The following is a 25,856-nucleotide window of genomic DNA, read 5'->3' on the forward strand; positions in this document are numbered from 1 at the left end:
TTCCATTTGGTAGTAAAGGCCTTGGCTACCCTCAGGGGTTATATCAATTTAACAAAACCAGTGCAGAAACTAATGTAGTTAAATCAGGGCAATCTCCTTGTGTTGGCACTTATGTCAGTTTCTCTTATAGCTGGTGTGCATTTGCAAGGCTGGGGCTTGGTGTGGATGGAGTGTCATTGAGGCACTTTCAGAAGGGTGCCCCGGCTGGACAAGTCCCATTGCTTGTAACTGATACCAAGTGCTTGCCTACACTGAACCAGCAAAGCACATTAGAGGGGTGTGATTTGTAAAGCGCACTAACGTGCTGCACTCTAACTGGAACAGAACTATGTTCTTTACAGATCACACCTCTTTGGCACACTGTAGACAGGCCCCAACATTTCCTGCTCTGCAGGGAGGAAATAAATCCTTTTCCTGCTCCCCCCTGCATCACCAAATGGGAGTAAGAAATTGAGTTAAACTAAATCAGTATAAGGAACTCCTAAACTGATTTACGGTTTTTCACACAGAGAGGCTGTATAAGCTTAATTAAATCAACTGTATCAGTTTAGTTAAATCAGTATAACTTTCATGTATAGACAAGGCCTAGGTATTTGCCAGATCAGGGGCTAGGAGTAACTCTGTTAAATTGTTCCAGATTTACACTACAAATGCATTTTGGTGTGCAGCTTGTAGTACTTGACTCTGGACTAAGAGATCATGAGTTGTCTCATCAGAACTTGGATATCTTCCCAGAGCTGAAACTGCATTGCAGTACTATGTTTGTGCTGCATTCCTATGTGTAATACTTTACTTTTAGTATGTTAGCAATAGAGATATCTGTTAAATAGTACAGGCATGAGGTCATAAATGGTAAATACACTGAAGTAGTTATGTCAAACTAACATTTCAGTTTATGGGGTGACATGCTTGAAGATTTATAATGCCCACCTGGTGACGGTATCTTAAACTACAGATCTCTGCTGCCCACCTTCTTTCGTTGCCCATGTGGAAATTAAAGTCCTCTTGCACTTTATGAAAAAAGTTGGCTTTAGCTTTTCTGTCCACTGAGATTCTGCTATTTAAAAATAAAAATTATAATGTCCATTCCTATACATATAAACTTCAGCTGTGTGCATAATGACAGCTGAATTTGCCTATGTAGTATTGCAGTGACTAGTCACTAACTCATTACTATGTAAAACACTTTAAGATACCTTGAAAGCTGTTATAGAATTCACTTTTAAATAACATTTCGCCTGCAGAAAGTAGGATGTTTCACAAATCATAAGAGGTTTTGTAAAGTATCAAGACAGGTGGCTATAAAGAAGTGGCAATGTGCTACCACAGGGTGAAAATCGCAGGCATCAAATTGAAGTACTTTCATATATTACATTAGATATGGAATACTGGGGGAGTTTCTATAGGGCCTGGAAAGTCGAGATATGAATAGAAAAGATGCTGGCATTCATCTTAAGGTAGTTTGTATGCCATAAAAATACATCTAGGCACATGTGAATTTGTGAGAACAGCCATATTTACTATTTATTTTTTAAATGTTAGTCTTCCTACTGCCATGCAAAAGAAAAAGATTAAGGGTGAAATCTTGTTCCCATTGAAGTCAGTAGGAGCGTTTCCATTGATTTCAGTGGGGCCAGGATTTTCCCTGAAGTCTTTTCTTTGTGCTTGTAAGGTATAAATAGGGCCCTACCAAATTCATGGCCGTGAAAAATGCGTTATGAAATCTGGTCTTTCCCAGTGAAATCGGGTCTTTTGTGTGCTTTTACCCTATACTATACAGATTTCACAGGGGAGACCAGCATTTCTCAAATTGGGAGTCCTGATCCAAAAGGGAGTTGTTGGGGGGTTGCCAGGTTATTTTACTGGGGTCGCAGTATTACCACCCTTACTTCTGCTCTGCCTTCAGAGCTGGGCAGCCGGAGAGCGGCGGCTGTTGGCCAGGCGCCCAGCGCTGAAGGCAGCGCCCCCCAGCAACAGTGCAGAAGTAAGGGTACTTAGATGGCATGCTATGGTAGTGCCCCCCTTATTTCTGCGCTGCTGCCTTTAGAGCTGGGCGGCCGGAGAGTGGCAGCTGCCAACTGAGGGCCCAGCTCTAAAGGCAGCAGCACAGAAGTAAGGGTGGCAATCCCATATTATGCCATCTAAGTTCCCTTATCAAGGGCCGCACAGGCGGGGAGAGGTGCCTTTCCCCCAGCCTCAGAGCTGCCACGGACAGGGGAGAGGCACCTTTCCCCCAGTCCCAGCCTCAGAGCTGCCGTGGCGAGAGAGGGCTGGGGGAGTCCTCTCTCCCTGCCGCAGCCCCGGGGCAGCCTGCACCTCAAACCTCTCATCCCCGGCTCCACCCCAGAGCCTGCACCCCCAGCCGGAGCCCTCCCCCCCAGCACCCCAACTCTCTGCCCTGCCCTGAGCCCCCTCCCGCACCCCAAACCCCTCATCCCCGGCCCCACCCCAGAGCCCGCACCCCCAGCCAGAGCCCTCACCTCCCTGCACCCCACCCCTCTGCCCCAGCCCTGAGCCCCCTCCCACACTCCAAACCCCTCAGCCCCACCCTCGCCACACATCACCTCCATATTGGTGCACATAGCAAAATTCATTCCGCACACGGATATAAAAAATTAGAGGGAACATTACATGCCATCCTTACTTCTGCGCTGCTGCTAACGGCAGCTCTGCCTTCAGAGCTGGGATCCCAGCCAGCAGCCACCACTCTCCAGCAGCCCAGTTCTGAAGGCAGCACCATCGCCAGCAGCAGCGAAGAAATAAGGGTAGTAGTACTGCAACCTCCCCTACAATAAACTTGTGACCCTCCCCCCCAACTCCTTTTTGTGTCAGGACCCCTAGAATTACAACATCGTGAAATTTCAGATTTAAATAGCTGAAATCATGAAATTTATGATTTTTAAAATCCTATGGCCATAAAATTGATCAAAATGGACCGTGAATTTGGTATGGCCCTAGGTATAAACACTACACAGCTGAGTCCAATTTTAAAAGAATGTGTATTTAAAGGAATGATGAGCATTAAGAATTGTAACCCCATTTAAAGAGGGATTTCTGACTGGAGCAAATCTGAGTAAAGGAACATTTTGTTCACAAAAAATGTGCACGTCCAATATTTCTTCCTATTCCCTTTGTTCTTGTGGAAGAAGGAAGGGGGTGTTGGATTTGGTTTGGTTTGTGTTTTGGGGGAGTGGGGATTGGTTTTCAAGAACATCTTTCATTTTCTCATTCTCCCTCTCTTCTGGTTAATGCCACAAGAGACTCACAAATCCATATGTAGTCTTGTAAATATACTATATAATACAGCCTCACATATACATATGCACAAAATTGTGCAACTGACAAGTTGTGTGATCATCCTTATCTCTATGCTTCTGTGTTTTAACCTTTTGCCCCACCAATTGATTGTTCTTTTTAGACTGTAAACTCTTCAGGGTAGGAACTGTATCTTCCAGTGCAGTGCCTTGTATGTTTGGGGTTCTGCCACAATCTAAATAATACATAGAAACTAATATACAAAAAACTTAGTTATGAAGCCCTTAAGGTTGCTGTGCACATAACATACCAAATACAAACCCACAAAGAAAGAAAATGAAGGCAAGCCACTTAACAATACATATTCTGTATTCCTCCATCCCGACAGGCAGACGTTATCTTTGTTGCAAATACTGTACCCCACAGACCATGTGCCACAACCTTAACTCAGCCCCCCCTTAGGGATTCCATTATTCCATCATCTTCTTTACCAAGCGACCACCTCCAAACACAACAGACTACTCCTCAGCATTCGGCACATTACTCCTTCCCAACACTATTAGTTGTGGATATGTGGTGTAGTAGTTTGGTGTGTTTGATTAGCTCACCTTTCTACCAGTGTTTGTAGAATGTTGTGTTAGAGATACAATCTGACATTAAGAAACCCTGATAAATTGTAGCCAAGACCAATTTCGAAAAAACTTCTCATTCAAACTGTATTACACAAAACCAAACAAAAACTACATAGAAAAATCAAAGGGTATAAAAACTGACTGTACTGGGAGATGTACCCTGAAAGGGCAGTTACATGCAAAAGACAAACAGAAGAGTGTGCCCCACTTCAAGTCTGTTAAAGAACTCATTTTTACTGATGGTGGGACTGTGCAGTGATTCTGTGCCTCTTTGAGGCTCCGTTTCACACATTTTCACTCCTTTCTGCTCCAAAAGGGTTATCTTCTCTTTTTACCCCCAGCCCATTTCATCCTGGTTGCTGCTCAAAAGAAAGGGAATGATTCTGACAGCTTCAGTCTACTATTTAGCTGTCTCATGTGTGTCCAGCAGAGCTGTGATTATTCCCAAAACCTGGCACTATGATGCTCTAAAATATTCTGGATTAAACCCATAAGGAATGCTTCTGTAATGATTCCCTGACAAGTTGTCAATACTCTGTATGTATAACACACTGGCTAAACGTGTGAAAATGTGTACTGTGGAAATGTCTACTTTCTCTACTAGATAAGTAAATAAAAACAAAATCCATTTATTTGCGTGTGACTATTGGTGACATCATAGCAGGATTTTTTAAAACCTTCTCAATCCATTGCTGTTTTTGAGCACGCAGCAGCTGACTTCCCGGTAATCTGTCCCATACCATCTATCCATCTCCTCACCGATCATTTTCCTACCACCATGACCTACCCCCATTCTTTCCATGAAAACTTTCTTGAGGTTATTTCCATCTCTATGCTTGATGTGGCCAAAAGGACATACATATCCACCTGTTGATTTCCGACAGCAGGCTCTGCTTCTCTCCAATAATATTTCTAACACAGACATTTGTCTTGTTTTCCATCCAGGAGATACACAAGAGTCTCTGCCAGCACCATATTTCAAAGGCTTCAATTTTCTTCTTGTCAGTAGCATTAATCTCCCACAATTCACATCCATAAGTCGCTGGGGGGGGGAAATTAAGCTTTTTACCAGTTGAACTTTTGTACATTTCAAGCTGCCACCATTTTTCCAAACTTTCATAAGGGAGTTCCTGGCTAAGTGAACCATTCCTAGTCGTCTTCCTCATGGCTAGTCCACATAAAAGATAAGAGCCTACTACTGCCATCAGCTAATGAAGTTATTCCTTTAAACTCAAATGGTAGAAGACTGTATTTTGGTGTTGAAGATCTCAGGTTCTATCCACTAAGAGCCCACTGAATATCTAGAGCCACACATCAAGTCTTAATATTTTCATCATCATGTTCCTATTACGCCTCTGGTGTTTAGTGCAGTGACGAAGCTCCTCCACTCCTGTCTGTTTCTGGCAAGTCTTTCAATGGTTCCCCAGCTGTGCCCCAGGTTTTTCAGCTCGGCTTCCACAGCTCTTTGCCATATTGTTTTCGGGCGGCCTCGTTTTCGCTTGCCTTCAGGTGTCCATATTATTGCTACTCTGGTGATGGAATCAGTTTCCATCCGAAGCACATGACTGATCCATCTCCGCCGCCTCCTGGCAATGATGGTGCTCAGATCCTGTTGGCTGCACTGTGTCAATAGATCTTGGTTTGAGATTGTTCTGGGCCAAAAGATACGTAGGATTTTTCTGAGGCAGGTTGTATGGAATGAAGACAGTTTGGACATGTCCTACTTTCTTATTCCCCAACATTCTGCACTATAAAGTAGTGTTGAAAGTACTCAGCTCTGATAAATCTTGAGTTTGGTTTTGGTGTTGTATTTTGATGATTTCCAGAGTGTATTTAAGCTCCCGAAATACTTCATTTTATACATATACTATTTGTGGTGGGCAGATCCCTACCCCAGTCAGGAAAGGGTTAAAAGAGCTCCATTGGGCACAATTGGCCTCAAACCAGTGCACCTGTGGGGCTTTTGGAGCCTGGAGATGGGCAGGTCCTTAAAAGGGAAGCGGGGGCTGTTGACTGAGGAAACGACTTGAGAGCTTTGGCCACCTATGCTCTCGCAAAAAGGAGAGGGCTGGTACTTTTCTCATCCTTTTTTTTTTTTTTTTTTGGTCTTTGGCATCCCAAAGGCCTCAGACTCTGGTTATTGTGGGCTGTGGAAGTATACTGACTTTTTGTTTGGATTCCTTTAACTTCCGCCCACAAAGGGGCCAAGTCCTTGAACAGAACAGCTGGAGGGCTGTGTCCTGGTCTCTGAGAGGGGAGCAGTCCTCACCCTCTTCCATGGAGGCACTAGAAAGCTATGGCCTGCTACAAATGGTGATGAGTGCACGCATTTGCTTCCCAGCCTTGACCCAAGGGCAAATTAGAGGGAAATTGAAAGCTCATGCAAAGCAACCTGGATCCAGAGCTGTGGTTCAAGTGGCTGACTGAGAGACAGCAACTTTTGCAACAATGGGACACTCAACAGCATCAGACGACCCAACAACAGCAGCTACTACATGAAATAGCATCCTAGTAGGAGGACCTGCTATAACAGTTACTGATGGGGCAACAGCATGCTAGTGAAGCCAGGGGTCTGGCAGCCAGGGCCAGGGACCCAGGGCCAGTTCTCCCACCTGCATTTGAAGTTCACTAAGATGAGGTCTGACAATGACCCTGCAGATTTTTTGACCCAATTTTGAGCCTATGGCAGTGGCCTCCCAATGGCCTCCAGAGCACTGGCCCTATGGCCACACAGGATTATGCAAGAGTTAAGGTTGCCATCCTGGACTTTCTCAATGTCAGTGAAGAATGCACTGCCATCACTGCCAGTCAGAAACATATTCCTAGGGAGCCTGGCCATGGGTAGTGGCCCAAAAACTGAAGAACCATTGCTGGCAGTGGTTACGGCCACAGGAGCGGAATGGAGGTCAAGTGGCTGAGTAATAATGTACATACTGTACAAATAGTCCCCACTGGGGGGCAGAGGTGGGTAATGAGGCACCACCTGGGGTCACTAATAGACACAGTGCAGCTGGTGGAAAACTTTGTGGTCTCTGAGGAACCCCCCAATAAGGGAGAAGGGGGGGGCAACCTGGGCCTAAGAAGCTGGTCTAATGTGAAGCCCAGTCAGGAAAGGCCAACCTCTGCCGATCAGGGACAAGTACTCTCGTTTTCAGATTCTCAGCAGTTAAGATGATCACCCCAACTCTGGGCGAGTCAAAGCAACAAGCCAGGAAAAACCCTCTAAAAGGTGGTTGGTCCTTGGCTGCCCTATTGAGAGGGGGTAGTATGGACTAAGATGCCACACCTGGCTGGGTCATTATTGGATGAGAGAATGGGCACAGACCACAACATGTTGACCTGTTTCTCATGTGGGTAACCAGGACAGATCCAAAGAGAATGCCGCCTTATAGCCTGTCAGTACGCCAAGGTGTGGACAGCAGAGAGCAGGGCTTGGAAGAAAGTACCCACTAAAATAACAGTTCCTGTGTGGATCAATGGAATGAAGTGCAAGGTCTGTTGGATACACTCAGACTTGGCCAGGGCAGAAGAGACCCCAGGTGAGAGAGTCTTCCAATCATGCATTCACAGGAGCATGAAGGCCTACCCCAGCAGATGACTATGGTTAAGTGTGGGCTGGCATATGGATGCCCTCCTGGTGACTCTATCCTCAGTACTGGCCTATCCTGTCATTATTGGTTGTGACTGGTGATATTTTGGGGAAATTATCCATGAGCTAGGAAAACTGGAAACCGTGGCCTCTGACCCATTCTCAGTGCCTGGGGCAGGTTCTGGACCAGTGAGAATAGCCATGTTAGGAGAACCAGAAGACCCCATTAAGGGGAGTTTGAGATACATGGGACATCCATCCAGGTTGCAGACAAGAGCAGTAGCCAAAGGATTCCCATCGCCAGATTTAGAAGCCCTTACCTGTGACATGGATTTTTCCCGTGAACAAAGGGGGGACTCTATGCTGAGCAGGGCCTATGGTCAGATTGCAGATTGTGAATGATGAGGTGGTAGAACCCTGAGGCAGCAGCCCCATTTTATACTCTGGGGAGAATGCCACATTGAGCGAGATAGGTTGTGGAGGTGAGGACCTAATTACGGGTACCCAGGCACTCCTGCAACTAGCACACAACCTAGTCCTTGTGGTGGGCACTTAGGCTGGGGAAAAACCTTGTCCTGAGTGTTGGCTTAAATCTACTGGCCTGCATCTACCAGGCAGTCAGAGAATACTGTGCCTCCTGTTCCGAGTGCCAGTTAACTACCCAAGAGGATGTCACAACGGTCCTCTTAATCCCACCCCCTCTGATCAAAATTCCCTGCAAGCACATTACAATGGACACACTAGACCCCCCTGGAGAGAAGTGTAGAGGGGCATCAGTACACTCTTGTGACTGTAGACTACGCCAGCTGATACCCAGAAGCCATCCTGCTGTGCTCTGCAAAGACGACAGAAATTTCCCCAGAACTCATGTAACTCTTCTTTTGAGTAGGGGTCCCTCAGAAGATACTGACGGATCAGGGGACCAGCTTTACATCCCAGGTAGTGCAGGAGCTATGGTTCCTGGTGAAGATCAAGTTGCTAAGAACCTCCATCTGTCATCCACGAGCAGATGGATTAGTTGAAAGATTCAACAAAACCCTGAAGACAGTGGTATGAAAAGATTTGTTGCCTCTGATCCCAAACATTGGGACTGGCTACTTTCTCCTCTGTTTACTATAAGAAAACCTTCACTGGGTTCTCTCCCTTCAAGCTGTTGTATGAGTAACAGCCTCGAGGAGTATTAGACCTCCTACATGAGGGCTGGGAAGAGCAGGACCCGAAGGCAACCAGTACAGCCCAGTTGTTATCCAACTTAGGGAGCACTTCATGAAGCTGGGGCGGGAGTTGCTCATGAAAACCAGTTGGGGACCCAGCAGGCACAAGAAGAAACATACAACCAGGGTGCATGCCTACGGATCTTCCAACTTGGGGACCAAGTACTGATATTGCCTCCCAGCACGGATTCAAAGTTGCTAGCCAGGTATCAAGGACTTCTTGAAGTGGTTCATCAGCTTGGCCCTGTGGACTAAGAGGTCTGCCTGCCTGGGAAGTGTAAAGAAACTAAGCTATACCATGTGAACCTGCTAAACCCTTGGAAAATTAGAGAGGGGATGTTAATAACTCCTTACCCACCAGAGCCATAACTAGGGCCTCAAGCACCCAATTCCCAAGAGCCAGTGCAAATGCAAATGGGCACTGAACTTCTACCTGAACAAAAAGTCAGACCCAGCTGTTACACCACCAGAACAAGCTAGCCCTGGGACAGTGGATTGGAAATAACCCTGGGCCCTTACCTCAGAAGATGTGGGAGATAGGCCGGGAGGAATTGTAGGCTATGATGGATCTAAGAGTGGTTGAGGAATCCCAAAGCAACTGGCAAAGGCCCATCATTCTTGTTCAGAACTGATGGTTCAACATGTTTCTGCATAGACTTTTGAAAAGTTTATGCCGTCTGGGAGTTGAATGTGTACCCAGTGCCATGAGTGGACAAGCTATTGGAATATTTAAGGACTGCCAGGTATATCAGCAACTTGGATCTTACAAATGGGTATTGGCAGAGCCCATTTTCAACTTCATCACAAGAGAAAACAGTCTTTTTAACACCCTTTGGGCTCTTCCATTTCAGGACAATGCCCTCTGACTTACATGAAGCAGCTGCAACATTTCAACAGTTAATGGACAGAGTACTCCGAGGTCACCAACAGTATGCTGCTGTGTATTTAGATGACATAGTTACATCCAGTGACAACTGGAATGACCACTTGCAACAGGTATGGGCAGTCCTCCAATCCCTGGCTGAGAGCCTCACAGCCAGTCCAGCAAAATGCAAACTGGCAAATCAGGAAGTGACTTACCTGGGTTACACTGTGGGAGGCGACCAACTTAGGCCTCTAGTGAGCAAGGCGCAGGCATTGTCAGCGTATCCCTTTTTTTAGATGAGGAGGCAGGTGAGGCACTTCCTTGGGTCAGCTGGCTACTAGAGGCAATTCATTCCCAGTTTTGCCACCATCACCGCCCCTCTGCAGACATGATAAAAGATGGGAATCCAAGGAAGGTCCCTGACACAACAACCGGTGAGAAGAACCTTAATGCCTTGAAAGATTGACAGTGCCAGGAACCTGCCCCCTCCCATCCAGATTTTTCCAAAGAGTTTTCTTTATAGACAGACACCTCTGATGGAGGCTTATGGCAGTACGTTCACAAGAGGTGAACCCTGAGGAGCACCCAGTCTTGAATCTAAGTTGCAAGCTGTTTCCCAGGGAAAAGGGCTGTTCAGTGATCAAAAAAGGAAGCACTGGCAGCCCTTAGGGACTATTTATTGGGGACTAAGTACAATGAAGGAAATCAGCCCATGTTTTCTGTGATGGTACTTGTCTTGCCAACCCTATAGTTTAGAGTACAATACCATGCAGGAAAGAAACATAGTAATGGGGACTTCTTTTTGCAGGAAGTGGGGCTTCGACAATGGGATCCTGAGCTCTGCCTTGAGGGGGAAGATATGTGGTGGGGCAGAACACCACCCCAGTCAGGAAAGAGTTAAAGAGCTCCTCTGGGCACAATCAGCCTCAACCCAGTGCACCTGTGATGCTTGTCAAGCCTGGAGATGGGCAAGTCCTTAAAAGGGAGGATCCCTGCTCAGTGCAGGGTGAGTCCCTGAAGGACCAGGACTACAACTCAGAGCTTCCCAGGCCCTGGAAGCAGGGATTGCTGACCTGGGAAATGGTTTGGGAGCCTTGGCAGACCAGGCTCCTTTTTCTTTTTTTCTTTTTTCTTTGTTTTCTCTTTGACTTCCCAACACCTCAGACTCAGCTTTTTGTGGGCTGCAGGAGCATACTGAGTTTTTGTTTGGACTCCTTTAACTTCCCCCCTTGCAAGGGGGCTGATGCCTTGAACCACACAGCCGGAGGGCTATCTCCCGGACTCCAAGACAGGAGGCGCTAGAGAGGTATAGCGTGCTAAGTTCTTCTATTTTATACTCATCGTTTTTTTGTTTTAGATAATGCATTATGCCTTTTGAAAGTGTGGGGTTTCATGGCTGCTCTTTTAAATGATTTTTTATCTGCCTTCACAAGGTATCATGTGTTACAGTAATTTGAACAGTTATAAAATGGCTGTTACAACTGATGAATAAATATCGACTTCTCTCCAAGTTGTACTTTACTTATATCTGCCTTGCAGTGTGAGGAAAAGCCCTCAATCCTGCTCCTGTGGAAGTCAGTGGGAGTTCTGCTATTGACTAAATTGGGCATAGAATAGGGGGCTAATTCATTAAGTATGTAAAGTGCTTTGGTCGCCTCAGTTGACAGGTGTTATGCAAGTGCAAAGTATTTATTTATTAACCTCTAAAACTATCTGTAATTTCTGTTGGATACACCACTAATTAATTGTAAGAAATCATCTCACTTGTTTAAAAAAACTGTAGACTTTTGTGATTTGTACAGTTTGGCAAGCAAGCGTTTCCTTTCTCTGTGTGTGAATACTTCGTATGTCGTTTTTGTTTTTTATTCCATCTGAACTGGTCAACACTTGACAATTGCTGACATGTAGGGGAGCCTTTAATTACACTATCAGTTGCACAGATGGGTGCTTCTTGTTCAGAGCTTTCAAAACTAGAAAAACGTTCAGTTATTGCCTTGCACTACATAAGGACATCAAAAAAGGTCTAAAAGCTATCTACTAGTCTTCTGCTACAGGCAATTAGGATAAAGCTGAATCCATCCCAGATCACACAGTAATAAATATTTTAGCTGTCCCATAAGCATCTATTGATATTCAGACCTATCTTCTGGCAAATAAAACAATCAGGGCTAGATTTCTGTTTAAAACCAGGCAACTCTGAGTTTCCATGCTTGGATTTGTATCTCTCTGTCTCTGGAGAAGATAGTGGTCTGACTGGAAACCAGATTACAGTGCTACATGAAATAGTGGCATGTTGCATACAGAACAGAGGGCCGCATTGGCAACTTGCCAGGATCCCCTGGGCTATGCCAGATTTGTCTAATGTGGAGCAGATTGCTGCCAGCCTCATATTTAATCAGAGGGGAACCTCAGAAGGCTACAGATCTTGGCATATGATGCTCCATCTTAATCTGCACATCTTGATGGACCTCTGCATGTTGGAACTGTAGTCTCACTGCTTGTCCGTCCAGTGATCGCAGGTTGCGTTGGAGAACACAGACCATATTTTTTCTATAATTGTCTTCTTTTTCCCATTCTTCCTGCCACCCCAGGTATAGAGTAAAACCACTTTATTTCCCAAGCTAATCAAACAGGTTTTCCTTAGAGAGATTGGCAACCCCCAGCACTCACAAACTCTCAGGCATATTGTCTACTCCACTAATTTTACAGTATAGAAGATTTTACTCTGAGAATGTGAGTCAAGATAGCTGAAGTTTGGCTTCTTATATGGGCCCTGAGTACAAAACAGACTCCTTTTATATTATATTTTTTAAAGCATACCTTATGGCAGCAATGATTTCTCCAATAGTACATTTTAAATGGATATTCTGCAATCAGATACTTAGCTCTTTTTCATCTCTGGATGTAAAAAGAAAAGGTGTTAAAATAATACACTAGAATTATCTCCATGACATAGGACTGGAAAATGTCACCTGCATAACATGTGAAGAGGTTTCTGTCCTCAGAGTACATCCTAATGTCAGCTAAGATGATGACAATGAACTGCAAATTGGTGGGAAAAAATGGTGCTCTAGCATTCCAGAGTTTTGAGTAACTTGAAGAAGACTAATTACAGGCCTAACCCTGCGCAGCTTCCTCCTTATGTGAATAGTAGTCCCACTAACTTCAGTGTCCATTACTCACATGGGGAAGGCATGCAGGATTTGGCCATATATGAATAATGGAAACCCTTTTTAGCACCACAAGGCATCTCATCATCACTGGCACCATTCTTGAAAATGGGAAAATCACTGACTAGAAGATGAAGTGTCTTTTGAAGGAAATGATCTTATGTAACTATCTGTTCAATGTTGAATTTAAAAATGATCTAACACTCTCTCCAGCAGCTAGCTTATTGCTTTCTTTGTCAGCATACATATTTAAAGTTGTCCACAATACTAAACCGACAGAAAACCCGGTCAGTGAGTCTGTGTTTTGGGTTTTGGTTCCCCAGTACAGGGTGCGGTGGGTTTTTTTTAATTGCTCGTTTTGTCTGATGTAGGGCCATATGGAAGTGAGCTGCTCATAATATTGACCAGAAATTGATATGCATTGGGGTCACAATGGCCGAAGATCCCGGCTCTCAGGGCCGGCTCCAGGCACCAGCTTAACAAGCAGGTGCTTGGGGCGGCCAAGGGAGAGGGGCGTCACCTGCGGCAATTCGGGGGCGGCAGATCCCTCACTCCCTCTAGGAGCGAAGGACCTGCCGCTGAACTGCCGCCGCCGATCGCGGCTTTTTTTTTTTTTTCCCCCAATTGCTGCCGCCGATCACGATCACGGGTTTTTTTTGTTTTTGTTTTTTTTGCTTGGGGCGGCAGAAATGCTGGAGCCGGCCATGCCGGCTCTGCAGCAAACTGACTATTTGGGAGAAAGGTTGGTCTGCTGTGGACAGGTCACAATAAACACCTATAATTGTTCACGCTGGGGAGAAGAGCTTTATATGAATGATTCTCTGCTTTGTCCTGTCACTCCCTCTCTTCCCTTCCTCCTACCCCTGCTGGGCCCTTATACCTGAATGACCACAAGAATGACGATGAACATGTTTCAGGTGCAGGCTAATGTCAGTTTTAATTGTAAAAAGCATACAAATAATTACCCCAAAGTTCAGACTCATGCCAGGATCACAGGCCAATGGATGGGAGCCCTCTCCTGCCCTCTATTGTTGGAAAGTCACTTATCCCCCTCCCCTCTCCTCCTACTGTTTTCTTGAGGAGGCAGGAGAGAATGATGGGCCCTTTCCTTTCCCTGACTCATAAGTACAAATCTGTTATCCAAGGAGATGTTTTTGTCTTCACAGCATGTGGAATCTTCTCCATCTGTCAAGTGGGGAATAACCAATCCCCACGTCACATCATCCTGGAACGTACCGAGTGATCAGCACAGTCATAGACAGGTGTGCAGGGTCAAAGTGCCACCTTGGAATAGAAAACAGCCTTAGCAGCTGCATAGCCAGGGAGGCCTAGGTACTTCTGATGGATGAGTGTAATAGCGTGTCTAGGCATAGCGTTGAAACTTGCCTACACAGTTAAATCAGTCCTGTCATTAACACTATTGCCAGAGTAAGGGGACCAATTCAGCGTAGCATTCCCCATTCTTTTTACTCTTTTTGTCTGTGTGTTCATGTATGTCGGGATGGGGTGAAGAAGGGTTTTTCAAAAGATGCTAACAGAATGTGAGACCCAGTGCAATATCCCGGCAGGTCACATAGCTGGCTATGGTTCTGTGACTTGCCCTCAGAAATAACCGTGCATCTCAGGAGGGGGCATTCATCTTGTTCTCCCAGGGAGCCACTCAAGTGAAGCAGCTCACTACTGTACAAAATTTTCTGTCATCATTACATACCTGACTCATTGTTTTTGCTTCATAATTGAACTTCTCATATGAACTTCTCAGAGTTTAAACTAAACTAATGAGTCTATTATTACAAATGGAAGGAAATCTGAGGGCATTATTAAGAAACAAGTTAAGCCTCCATGGGTTGTGTTGCCAGTCCCCACTGTTTGAAATACAGTCTAAATGTGGGTAACAAGTTACTTTGTAGGCTGTTATAGCAGTATGATGGGTAGTTTGGAATAGGGTTGACTAGTTTACTTCTGCTCCCTTTGCTGGCTCTTCAGGAGTAGAACACAAATGTTGGTCCTACTGCAGCATGATTATTGGGCTTTTTTGGCTTAGTTTGTAATTTCTCAATTGAGTGGGAGGGACTGTTGTCCAGTGGTTAGAGTTGGAAACTGGGAATCAGAGATGCTGAATTCTGTTCCTGACTCTGCTACTGACTCACTGTATGACCTCAGCAGAGTCACTTCAACATTATGTGCCTCTCTTTCTCTTGTGAACTGGGTATAACTGTGTTTAAAGTACCTCCTAGCCATGTTGTGAAGGCTAATAGTGGTAAAGTACCTCTCACCCCAAACTTTGCAGAGCTGTTTGGAGGCTGGGTTTTAAATCGTATCCCTTTTTTGGTTTTACTGTCCTTAGCCCAATGGCAGAGCCCATGGAGCTATGGGAGAGCAAGCTGGATTCTATTCTATATCATGCATCATCAGTTTTCAGCCAGGTTCTGGTTACAGGATCCTTAGCATTAGTAATGATGTAAGCAACAGAAATGACCCAGCTTAATTTCTTAGATCCTATAGTGAGTGGGCACATAGGAACAAATCCTTTGACTTGCGAATTGAGTATATCGGCTATGGAATCACTGAGGGGAGAAAACATTGGGGCCCACCGTGCTAGTTTTATAGTCTTTGGGTATGTCTGCACTGCAATCGGGAGGTGTGATTATCACACACATAGGCATACCCATAGCTTTGATCAAGTTAGCTCGCTAAAAATAGAGTGTAGCCACTGCGGCAGCATGGGTTAGCCAACCAAATACAGCCCACAAGCCTGGCTACGTACTTGGGCAGCTAGCCCTTGCCGCTGCTTGTGACACTGTGGGTACACTGCTATATTTACACGTGCTGCAGTTCCAGCACTCCAACTCCCCGTTGCAGTGTAGATATTCCCTTTCCTCTATTTCGCTAGCTGTGCATATAAGTGGGTCCCTTTAGAAAGAAAGAAAAGAAAGAAAGAAAGAGACTCCCTCTTTAAAAGCAAAGAAACCAAAAGAATAAATGAATAATAATAAATACCCCGCTGCACTCCTTTATGATTCTTTTAGGGAATCCCATCTTTAGGAGGAAAAGATGAAAATAGGAACTCCAAAAAAGAGAAGCAAGGGAAAGCTCAGATCATTTTTCACTGCCAGGACTGCAGTGTACAATTCATCGGCAGGCATTATTACCTGGTGAAAAAATTTGTTTTGCAACTGAGCCTGAGTCCTCATAAATCATTAATGCCTGGCTAAGCACAGTATGAGCATTACAAATATACTGAGAATAAGGATCCATTCTGATATAGCTTTGTATCCAATACTAATGCCTGCTAGTTATTTAGTAATACAAAGGGGGTCTCAACAAGGAAGATCAATGAATCAATGGAGCTTCCTGACTTCCTCCTTTCTTCCTTCTCTTTTCTCCCTGCCTTGTCTCACTTTGATTCAGAAACTGAGCTACATAACAAAAAGGACTGTTCAGGGCGGTCTAATGGGTCAGACGGGAGAGGGGGGAATTATAACCTCAAAATTGCAGTGGCAAAATAGAAGCCTTTCTGCTGCTTCTCAGGGTTTGTTCAGGTTTATATTGTTATGAGCCAAACTGAACCATTGCTGCAGACCTGTGTTTTGTGATTTGCATCCCTTAATGAATGCATGCAGTATACTGCACAAGTAAATCCTGCTTGCAAACAATGTAGACAGAGAGTCTAACAGCTACAGGGTTGGGTGTAATCAATGAGTGCTGTGTAAAGCCCAAGTAATCAGGCTTTACACGATGTATTGTGTAGGGTCTCAGGCACTTAAAAACAACCATCCCAAACATGGGGGAACAGCCCCTCAGTAGCCTCTGCTCCAGCCTATGAGGAGGTATAGTGGTTGAATTCTGAATCCTAGTGTGAAGGAGTTCTTGGCCATGGTCATGGATCCAGTGACTCCCATCCCTGTTGTCTTTAATCTATCCACAGGTGTATGCATTGCTGCCAGATCCCACACACCTTCCATCCCAGCATGTTCAGAATGGTATTAAGTACCACCCACCCGCCCAGTCTGAAGGAGCGGCAAAGGTCCGCATGGTTGCTCTACCTGCAGCCCCCTTATCTTTTAACATCAGAAATGCTTGACTTAGGGGATTAAGTTGTGTTGGAGTGCCTGACCCTGTGCACAAGAGTAAGCTTTATTCTGTCTGACTGTATCGAAGGAAAAGATGTACCAAACTCAAAGGATCCATCTTCTTTCCCATTACCTGGATCTCTTATATGTGGAGGATTTTTGAATGGCTAGGCTATGTAGATATGGCAACTGGGGGAAGGAAGGAGGATTGACTAGGGGATTAAGAAAGGCAGAAGTGTAGAGAAAGGAGGAAAGAAAATTGGATGGGGACATTTGAAAAAGAGATACAGAAAACAAAGGATGAAATATATAGGAGAGGAGACAGAATCAGAAAACATGTTTGAAGGAGAAAATGAGGTATGAAGGTATAAAATGACAGAAAATTGGTCTGAGGAAAATCCAGTTACTGAAAATTAGAGAGGAAAAGATGGGCCAAGATTGAGAAGATCTAGAAAAATGTGGTGTACATATGAAGAGAAAAGGGAAATTAAAAATAACAAAAAACCCAACATATTTAAAAATAGCATCTAAAGATGTTCTTGTGGAACCAAAGACCTCGGTCACTTAGGCCTATTCAGGCAAAACACCCATTGGTGCCCCTGGATTTTCAGCAGGGGTTTTGACTGAACAACGCCTGCAGGGTTCCGGCCCCGCTCAGACTTTGGCCCATGTTCTAGAGTCCATCATCAAATGTTTGCCACATGCAAAAGCTTAAAACTTCTCTAGATGAGAGGGAACACTTTCATCCCCATTTAAGTTTTGCATTTGCTTGAGCAATAGTGTTATGTTTTAGTTTAAAAGAATGTGTTAAAAATAGTCCATGGTGTAGCACCAACAGGACAGAGTGGTATATTTTCCTCTATTATAGATCTGACACAAGCCTACTGTTATTTCAGTGCCCTCTCTAATGATCTGCCTGCTCTCCAGAGAATGCTGACCCATTTCAGCGCATAGTAATTAGCCTTTCAGACACTACTGTGTTTCCATTAAATAGATATAAATGTGCAAGGTGACATTTGTTTACTTAGTCCTGAAAAATGTTCACCACAGATGTTGGGGTTTGGGTGGATTTCAGTTTGCTTTTTAATGTAGCAGTTGAGTATTTGCATGCTTTTTTGTTGCTGTTGGATAACTGAGGCTTCTCTAAAATGACACTTGTTTGATGAGTTTCATTTTGGAGGCAGAAGAAACATGACTACAGCATAAGATTATTTGGTCCTGATTCTCTTTTACACTAAGGCCCCTTTATATCACTCTGCAATATAGTGGGCATAAATACAATTACACCCCCTTTAAGATGCCTTTACACTGTAAAGGGGGCTTGCATGTGAATGAGAATTGGACCCTTTAGATGTAAAGATCTATCTGAAAATGGATCTGTACATGATTTTATGATGTTTGAGGAAATGAGGATGTTGACCTATTGCAAATATATGTGTGTGTGTGTGTGTGTGTCTGTATGTGCATATATAGATATATGTATATATAAAACACATTAATATTAAAGTCAGTTTTATCATCTTGATCACTGTCTTCAACCCCGCTACTCCCCCTCAACTTATCTGTATGTTATTTGTCCTGCTAATTATTCTGGTCTCCAACCTTAGTGAAAGGCTTTCACCTAAATGATCCAACAGGTGTATAGAACATCTAGGTTGCTTAATAGTTCACATTCACATATGAAGACATGTGGCATGCTGTTATTTCATTCTCTCAGTACCGAGAGGCTGTGTGAGAGGAGGCATCATGCGAGGTAGGTGCTTACTGCAGGACAGAAATACTTTCAGAGGTTATTTTTGTCATTGTGAATCTCTTGTGATGTGCGAAAGTCGATTGTTGCTGTAAATGAAGCTATCAAAGGCTACAAATTAAAAATGGTGAAAATCCTCTGAGTGTAAAAAATGGGAAATAGTAAAAAAGCCAATAATTTACTCTCTCTCTGATTTTTTTTAATCATAAGAATGCTGTTAAAAGATTAGCTTAACATATTACATTGTCACCTATCGTGTAAAGATATTTTATGAGTTGCATTGATAATCCTGGTTAAACTTTAATACAATATAGCATAACATAATACTTACAATTAATACTATTGTATTTTGTAGACTGAGAAGCTTCACACATTCTTAGTATGTTTGAGTTTAGGATATGCTGTTTTTTCAGGGTTTGTGGTTTTATTCTTTTGACACATATCCAGTTCATATTACATCAAAATGCCATGTTTTTACTTAATATTATTCCAATACATTCAAAAGTTAGTTAATTTTTCTCCAAATGCATGTAGTTCTCACATTCTGTTATAACAAATTATATTCAACTTTTCTGTGATGATGTGTTATCTGTGTGTCTGATTTGCTGATGCTCGAATTTTTAAATTTTTGTTTTTAACCCCTACAAGTTTAGGATTTTTTTTAATTATTTAGACCTACTGGTTCCTGCTTATTTTTTTTTAATACCCAGTTTGTTTATTTCTTTGACTGTCAGTGTTGAGCCAGTCTTGCCAACAAACAATATCAAGTGTTTCCTATTTCTCTACTTCTTTACAAGAAAAAAATAAATAAAAACTCTTAATGGGAACCCTGGCACTGTCTGTCTTCTCTGTTCTGCAGAAATGTTGAAGGAGTTGAACCAGCAACGCAGAGCGAAAGAGTTTACAGACCTGAAAATTATTGTTGAAGGCAAAGAGTTTGAAGTCCACCAAAATGTTCTAGCTTCCTGCAGCTTGTATTTCAAGGACCTGATTAAAAGGTTTGCCTTCCTTCCAGCTGTGATCTGGTCTGTTCTTTTGTAGGGCGCATTTGTGTCGCTTTTTTCTTCCCCTCTCTTGCAGGTTTATGAAGATTGAATCTCCTGTCACAGAGCCAGTAGCCATTCTTTCCACCTCCTTTGAATGTATTTTCAAACCGAGACTCAGATCCATTTGTTACACATCTGACTCATACAATGTAATTATTTCTGATCAGTAATGGCCTATTTTGGCTGAAGAATGTGTTCCATCACTAAGAATTCTAAGCTTAAAACAGAACTATTAGTAGTAATCCAGACCACATGATAGAACTATTGCGATCAATATTTTAAAGGGATTCCATTACATAGTACAAAACTTTATCCTTCAGGCTATAGTAAGCCATAAGCTTTCCTGTGAATGATGCTGAAACTTCATAACAATAAAGTATTTAGACAATGTTAACCCCTTCAGCCCTGAAATCTTTGTCACATGCCATGTGTGGCACTTAGGAGAAAGGGGGATTAATATTTATAAAAATATTATTTGGGGCCTTTTTAAAGGCCAAAAAGTCAATTGACAAATTTTCATAGGAAAAATTGGAAAGAGACAATGTTAAATAAAAATATAACTCAGTCTGCATGTTAGACTAAGAGGAGTTTTTCTTAAGCAAACACTGCTTTAGCTTAGAGTAGATGTAATATGTACATTTCTAAACCTCATGTCTCCGCCTTTGCATTCCCCTCCTCCCCCCCCCCCCCCCCAGTTTCTAGCTGATTGATTCTAAACAGTGCATGATAATCTTTTTTTTCCATTACATTGATTTTCAATTTGTATGCTTCATATACTCGATAGGAATAAATTGGTGCTTTCATATTATTAGTAAGAGTAGCAAGAAGGGAGGGATAAAAAAAACTACCACCAGGATAACTTTCATTTTTCTCTCAATCATCAGCAAATTAATGCAGCTGCTGATTTTGCCTTGCAGTATTTTCCTAAGCAGACTGAGCCTGGACTGTGCTAAAAAATGGAATTACAGAACATTTTGCTTGCTTTCAAATTCTGTATTTAAATTTTACCAACTAACACAATAGTGATGGTATTTTATTTCAGGATGGCATATTGGCTGGTATCTCCTTTTCAATGTATTATGTCCTTTTGCACAAAGCTGTTTTTCTAATTGTGCATATATATTACATTACTATGATATAATTGTGCTTGACTGCCTTATCAATTATTCATAAAAAATATGTTGGCCTGGTAGCTTGTTATTTTCCCTCTGTAAACCTAATGATTGCTAGCTTTAGCTATGATAGATCTCTTTTCTGTCCTTTTTCTCCTGTCTGCTCATTATCACTTGCTAGTTAAGGCTACAGTATATGCCTCTCACAGAGATAAGGTATGCAGTCTATAGGGAAAGGAGATCTTAGACATCATTTATAGAAACCCAGTAATTGACTGGCCAAGGCGTGTCATTTGGATTTGACTGTGAAGACGTTGGTTCATCTACAAAAGTCATCAGGCACCATCTATTTCTAGAGAGAATCTGGGGAGGATTGTAATTTAGTTGTCGAATGGAGATGAACCGTAGACTGAATGCTGATTTAACAGAGCAATCATTTAAAAAAAAAAAAGTCTTAAATGCAGTTCTCCTCTGAAAAGTGACTCTGCGAAAGTGGAATCCTGGAGTTCCACACTTGTCTCTCTGTGACTCACATCAGACTCACTCAGTTTCCAACTGAAAAAGGTGGCTGTTTATTCCCCCTGAACTGCAGGCTCTGAAAACTCAACCAGGAATTTGAAAGTCAGCTTGTGTTCTTTTCCTTCTCACACATCGGCAGCAGTAGTAAAGTGTTCTCAGGTCAAATTCTGACCTCAGTTAGACCGTTTCAGCCCCACTGTCTTCAATATATGGCCTCACTCTCACTCATGTAACCTTGATGAATGCTTATGGGGCTACACAGGGGGATCCAAGGCAGCAACATTTTTATTACTGGTGATGAAACTTGAATAGGGAGGAACCCACCTTGATGCCAGGTTGAGTTTTCAGGCTGTCTGGTGGGGAAAATAGGAAAAATAAATGTTCACCTGTTGAATGTGCAAATTGGTGCTAGAGTCTTTGAGAGACCTTAAACCTGGGGCCCTGAGGTACCATTTTAAAGATGCACTTTTCAGGGACCCCATGGAAGTTAATGGGAGTTGAGGACACTAAACTTGCAAGAGGCAATCAGCACCTTGTGGGAGCATGCCCTTAGTAATATAAAATCATGATAGTTCACAATGGCAGTATATTTATAAATATAGCATGTTTAGAATGTTCTCTTGATAATGGTCACCTGTTGCTAACAGCTCCTTTGAGGAAAGATGAAACGCAGATCACACGTAAAGCTTAATGTGATTTATATTGCACTCTTTCTATTATCATAAAAATAAAAACAGACACAGTTGGATTAAGTGGCTGAAGAATAAGTAAATGTCTTTGTATTTCCTAAATATTTATATAAAGGACATTGAGTTCAGTGGTACAATAAATATAAGATCTGATTCCGCTCCAGCTGAAGTCAACAAGAGTTTGGTCCCTGACTTCAGTGGGAACAGGATCATCCCCTTAAAGATGCTCTGGGTATGTGTCTACATGTCCCCGTGGATATACATGTTTGCAAAATACCTTTCAGTGTACTTGCATCTTATATCCTGTACTATGGACAAACTACTGCCCTAACACATCTGGTTATCTGCATCTGATACCACTGGGTGTTGTAGGTGAATATCTGAAGGCAGAATAGCAAGTGACACCCCAAATGAGTAAAAACGGAATGTTAGAAAATAATTAAGGCCAATTACAACAATGTCTTTAAAGAATAAATCCAGCACTCAGACTCAGTGTACCACATTGTAATGAAAAAGACACAGTCAGATTTGACTGACCCAAAACTGAATATACATTTTAAAACAAACATTAATTTATTTATATGCCATTAAAATATTTATATTTTCAAATAAAAACATATTGTTCTCCTGATCCTAGAAGATCTGTTGGTTCTTAAAAATCGCTTGATCCTGTAAGGTGCTGAGCCCTCTAGCCCCACACCAGCAAAGCACTTAAGAACATGAGTAGTCCCATTGACAATGTACTTTCAATTAAACACAAGCTTGTATGCTTTGTTGGGTGAAGGTCCGGTGCACTCTGGCTAAGCCCAAGTTGTGCTTTCAGCCAATATTTAAAAAAAAACAGACTCCTATGCTGAACAACCCAACAATAACAAGTCAATGAATTGGGCTTCTTCACTGTCTGGCATTCTTCCCCATCCTGCTGCTATACCTACATGCTTCATTCCTACAAGCAGGCAGCATATTGAAATGTGTCTGAACTCTGCTCCAGGTTTCTTGTACCCTCCATGCTTACAAGAATGAAGCAGACAGGCAAAGCCGAAGGATTGGGTGAGATGTGTGTGCCCTCAAACCAAAGCACAGCTGGCAGGCCTAATTATATTCCTATCATTCTTATGCCCCTTTACTTTGTAGCTTTCTTAAACATCAAACTCTTGGAACAGACTTACTACTCTTTGGGTACGTCTACACTTACCGGAGGGTCCGGCGGCAGGCAATTGATGTTCTGGGATCGATTTATCGCGTCTGGTTTAGACGTGATAAATCGATCCCGGATCGATCCTGGAAGTGCTCGCCGTCGACGCCGGTACTCCAGCTCGCCGAGAGGAGTACGCGGCATCGACGGGGGAGCCTTCCTGCCGCGTCTGGACCCGCGGTAAGTTCGGACTAAGGTACTTCGAATTCAGCTACGTTATTAACGTAGCTGAATTTGCGTACCTTAGTCCGAAGTGGGGGGGTAGTGTGGACCAGGCCTTTATGTTAAATTTGTAAGGATTTTTTTTCTTGGTGACTCTTTTGGTTAATGTTTAGAACTTTCCTCCTGAGAGAGATGTATTTCATTACTTGATCTTATCACTTGCTCCTAGAGCTGGTGATAAGATAGACAGCATGTTCAGCCCTTGTTGGAGGGAGTCCTCTGGCTAATCAGGTGGCATTACTCAAGATCCTATTCAGACTTGGCCAACAGGAGGTTACTGCAGTAGACGACCTTGAGGGGGAGTGAATGTTAAACAAGGGTGAGAGGTGGAGAAACAGGAGGATCCCCTGTAACCTAAATAATATCCACATATCTTGTACGTGTGCATTGGAGTTGGCCCCTAACAGATACCCAAAGCTGAATTCTTTCCATTTATGGAAGCGAGGTTGAAATGCAGACCAGAATCTGAATCTGAGTTTTGTGGCTCTGGCTCAACCCGTATGTGAATGCTATATGTGTGTATATGTCAGATACATCTGTGATCATCTCTACATGTCTAGAGATAGACCAGAATCCAAACAGCCCTCCCTCCAACTTTGACACACACACCATATATTTTTATGGGGGGATAGAGGGCATGTTTCAAAATCCAAATCTTAATTTTTGCTTTGGGCTCCATCTCTATAATAGGCCAAACCAAAACCCCAAACCCAAGGATCCCTCCCCTCCCAACTTTGGCAAGGTTGTCCACATTCCAGAACCAGATTTTACAGCTTCATTTGTAACTAGAATTCCTTGTTTTGATTGTGTGTATGTTTCTTTGTTTTGATTGTGTGTGTCTGGAAGAAAGGGATGGAAAATCCCATGATGTGGTATAATGTTTTTAAACTGCATCCTAAGTAGACAAATACAGCTGCCATATAAATGGAGTGTATGATGCTTCTAGGGCAAAGTGAACTTCACCGGACCTCTTTAATTAGCTTTATTTTTTTTTTCTAAGCCCCAAGTCCTGGAATCCTTACCAAATTCACATTGATAGGAAGCTCTTGGCTTAAAATCCCTTTCTTGGCCCAAATACTGGCTCTTATAAGCAAACCTCAGAGTTGTATTTCTTTGTGAGGCAGTAGTACAGAGAAGTTCAGATAGTATTCTGTACCTTTTAACTGTTCAAGATTTGCTTTTAATGATGCTCTTAACTTTGTAGCCCCAAGGGCTGGCTAATTCCAGTAGCGTACAGCATAAAATGCACACAGCAGGAGATTAGATCACAAAGCCAAGAATTTTGATGGAACATAATCTGGCAACACTCTGGTCCTCTTTCTTTTCCAAAGGAGCAAAGTCACTTTAGTTCATGACTAAATTGTTTTTCCAGGATAGCCTGCTTCTTTTCTCTGTTACTTTGTTTTTCTAAAATGGGGTAGCGGGTCCTGTTTCTGTATCTGGGACCTGGGTGCTAAGGCTAGAGAGAGAGAGAATTTTGGACTATTAGGGCCAAATTCTGCTTTCCCTTGCACCCTTGTAAATCCAGTGTGACTTCATTGAAGTCATGGGAGTTACTCTGGATTTACACCATTGTAAAAGAAGGCAGAATTTGGTTGCAAGAAGGAGAAATCTGCCTCTCTCCATCTGAAACAGTATGACAAAACTGCAAAAGCATTCAGGTGTCTGGAAAACAGACTGTCTGGTTTGTGTTTACATTATGAGAAGCCAAAAATGAGAAATAGCAGATGAAAGAAAAATCCACTCTTAGCAACCCCTTCCTGTTTTGCTTCTTATCAAGAACTTTTGCTTTTAACCCCAGTTGAGAAGTCGGGAGCATATCTGCATCCGCCTCTTTCAGCTTCCCTGTAAAGATAAAACATTTGTGAAAGTAAATCCTTCCTTTATTTTTTTTTTTTTTTTTTTTTTTTGAAAGAGGAGGAGAAGGTCTTGAAAATCAGATACGTTTTTCAGGTGCAATCAGAGATGTACTGTACATAGAGGGATATCATCAGTCGTTTCTGTTAAACCATTTATGGGGCCTATGAAAAAGGGAAGTTTAATGGAAAGTACAAAGTGTACTGTTCCTTTGCTGCGAAGGTGCAAGTAATGCTATAAATGCCTTTCCTCTTAAACAAGTAACTCATAGCTACAGTATGTTGGGCTTGAAATACTGCCATGGGAAGTAGATTTATGCTCCTACAAGTGGCAGCCTTTTTTGTCATTGCTGTTCTCCTGCCGTTTGTATTTTGTTAAGCAGCAGCAACACTCACACCCTAATGTCACAGCTGGCCGCTAGGGTTTGATACTACGCAGCTGCCAGGCTCTGAAAAACATGTTTTCACTGAGCAGAAATTCACATGCTTCACTATGAACGAACTGCAGGTTACAAATACTTAACTGTGCTTCTGAACCAAAGGGCCAAGGAACTGACACGGAGTCCAGAGCAGACGTTTCAGTGTGACTGTATTCAGCCAAGCAAACGCAGTCGTGGATTGGTGGGGTGACAGGCTTGCTCTGGATGCTTGCTCTGCATTGGCAGGCAG

At 43.0% G+C, this 25,856-nt stretch overlaps 1 protein-coding gene across 1 annotated transcript in view; it reads left to right on the forward strand.

Annotated features, from left to right (window-relative positions):
- KLHL29 (kelch like family member 29) overlaps nucleotides 1-25,856 on the forward strand; it is a 303,040-nt gene that overhangs the window by 234,529 nt on the left and 42,655 nt on the right. The window contains exon 4 of the mRNA XM_029912274.1: nucleotides 19,408-19,546. Within this exon, the coding sequence (XP_029768134.1) occupies nucleotides 19,408-19,546 (139 nt within the window). The remainder of the gene's footprint in view (nucleotides 1-19,407; nucleotides 19,547-25,856) is intronic.

This window comes from Terrapene carolina, unplaced genomic scaffold (genome assembly GCF_002925995.2).
Source record: "Terrapene carolina triunguis isolate 2854851 unplaced genomic scaffold, T_m_triunguis-2.0 Scaffold42, whole genome shotgun sequence".
Classification (NCBI taxonomy): Eukaryota; Metazoa; Chordata; order Testudines; family Emydidae; genus Terrapene; species Terrapene triunguis.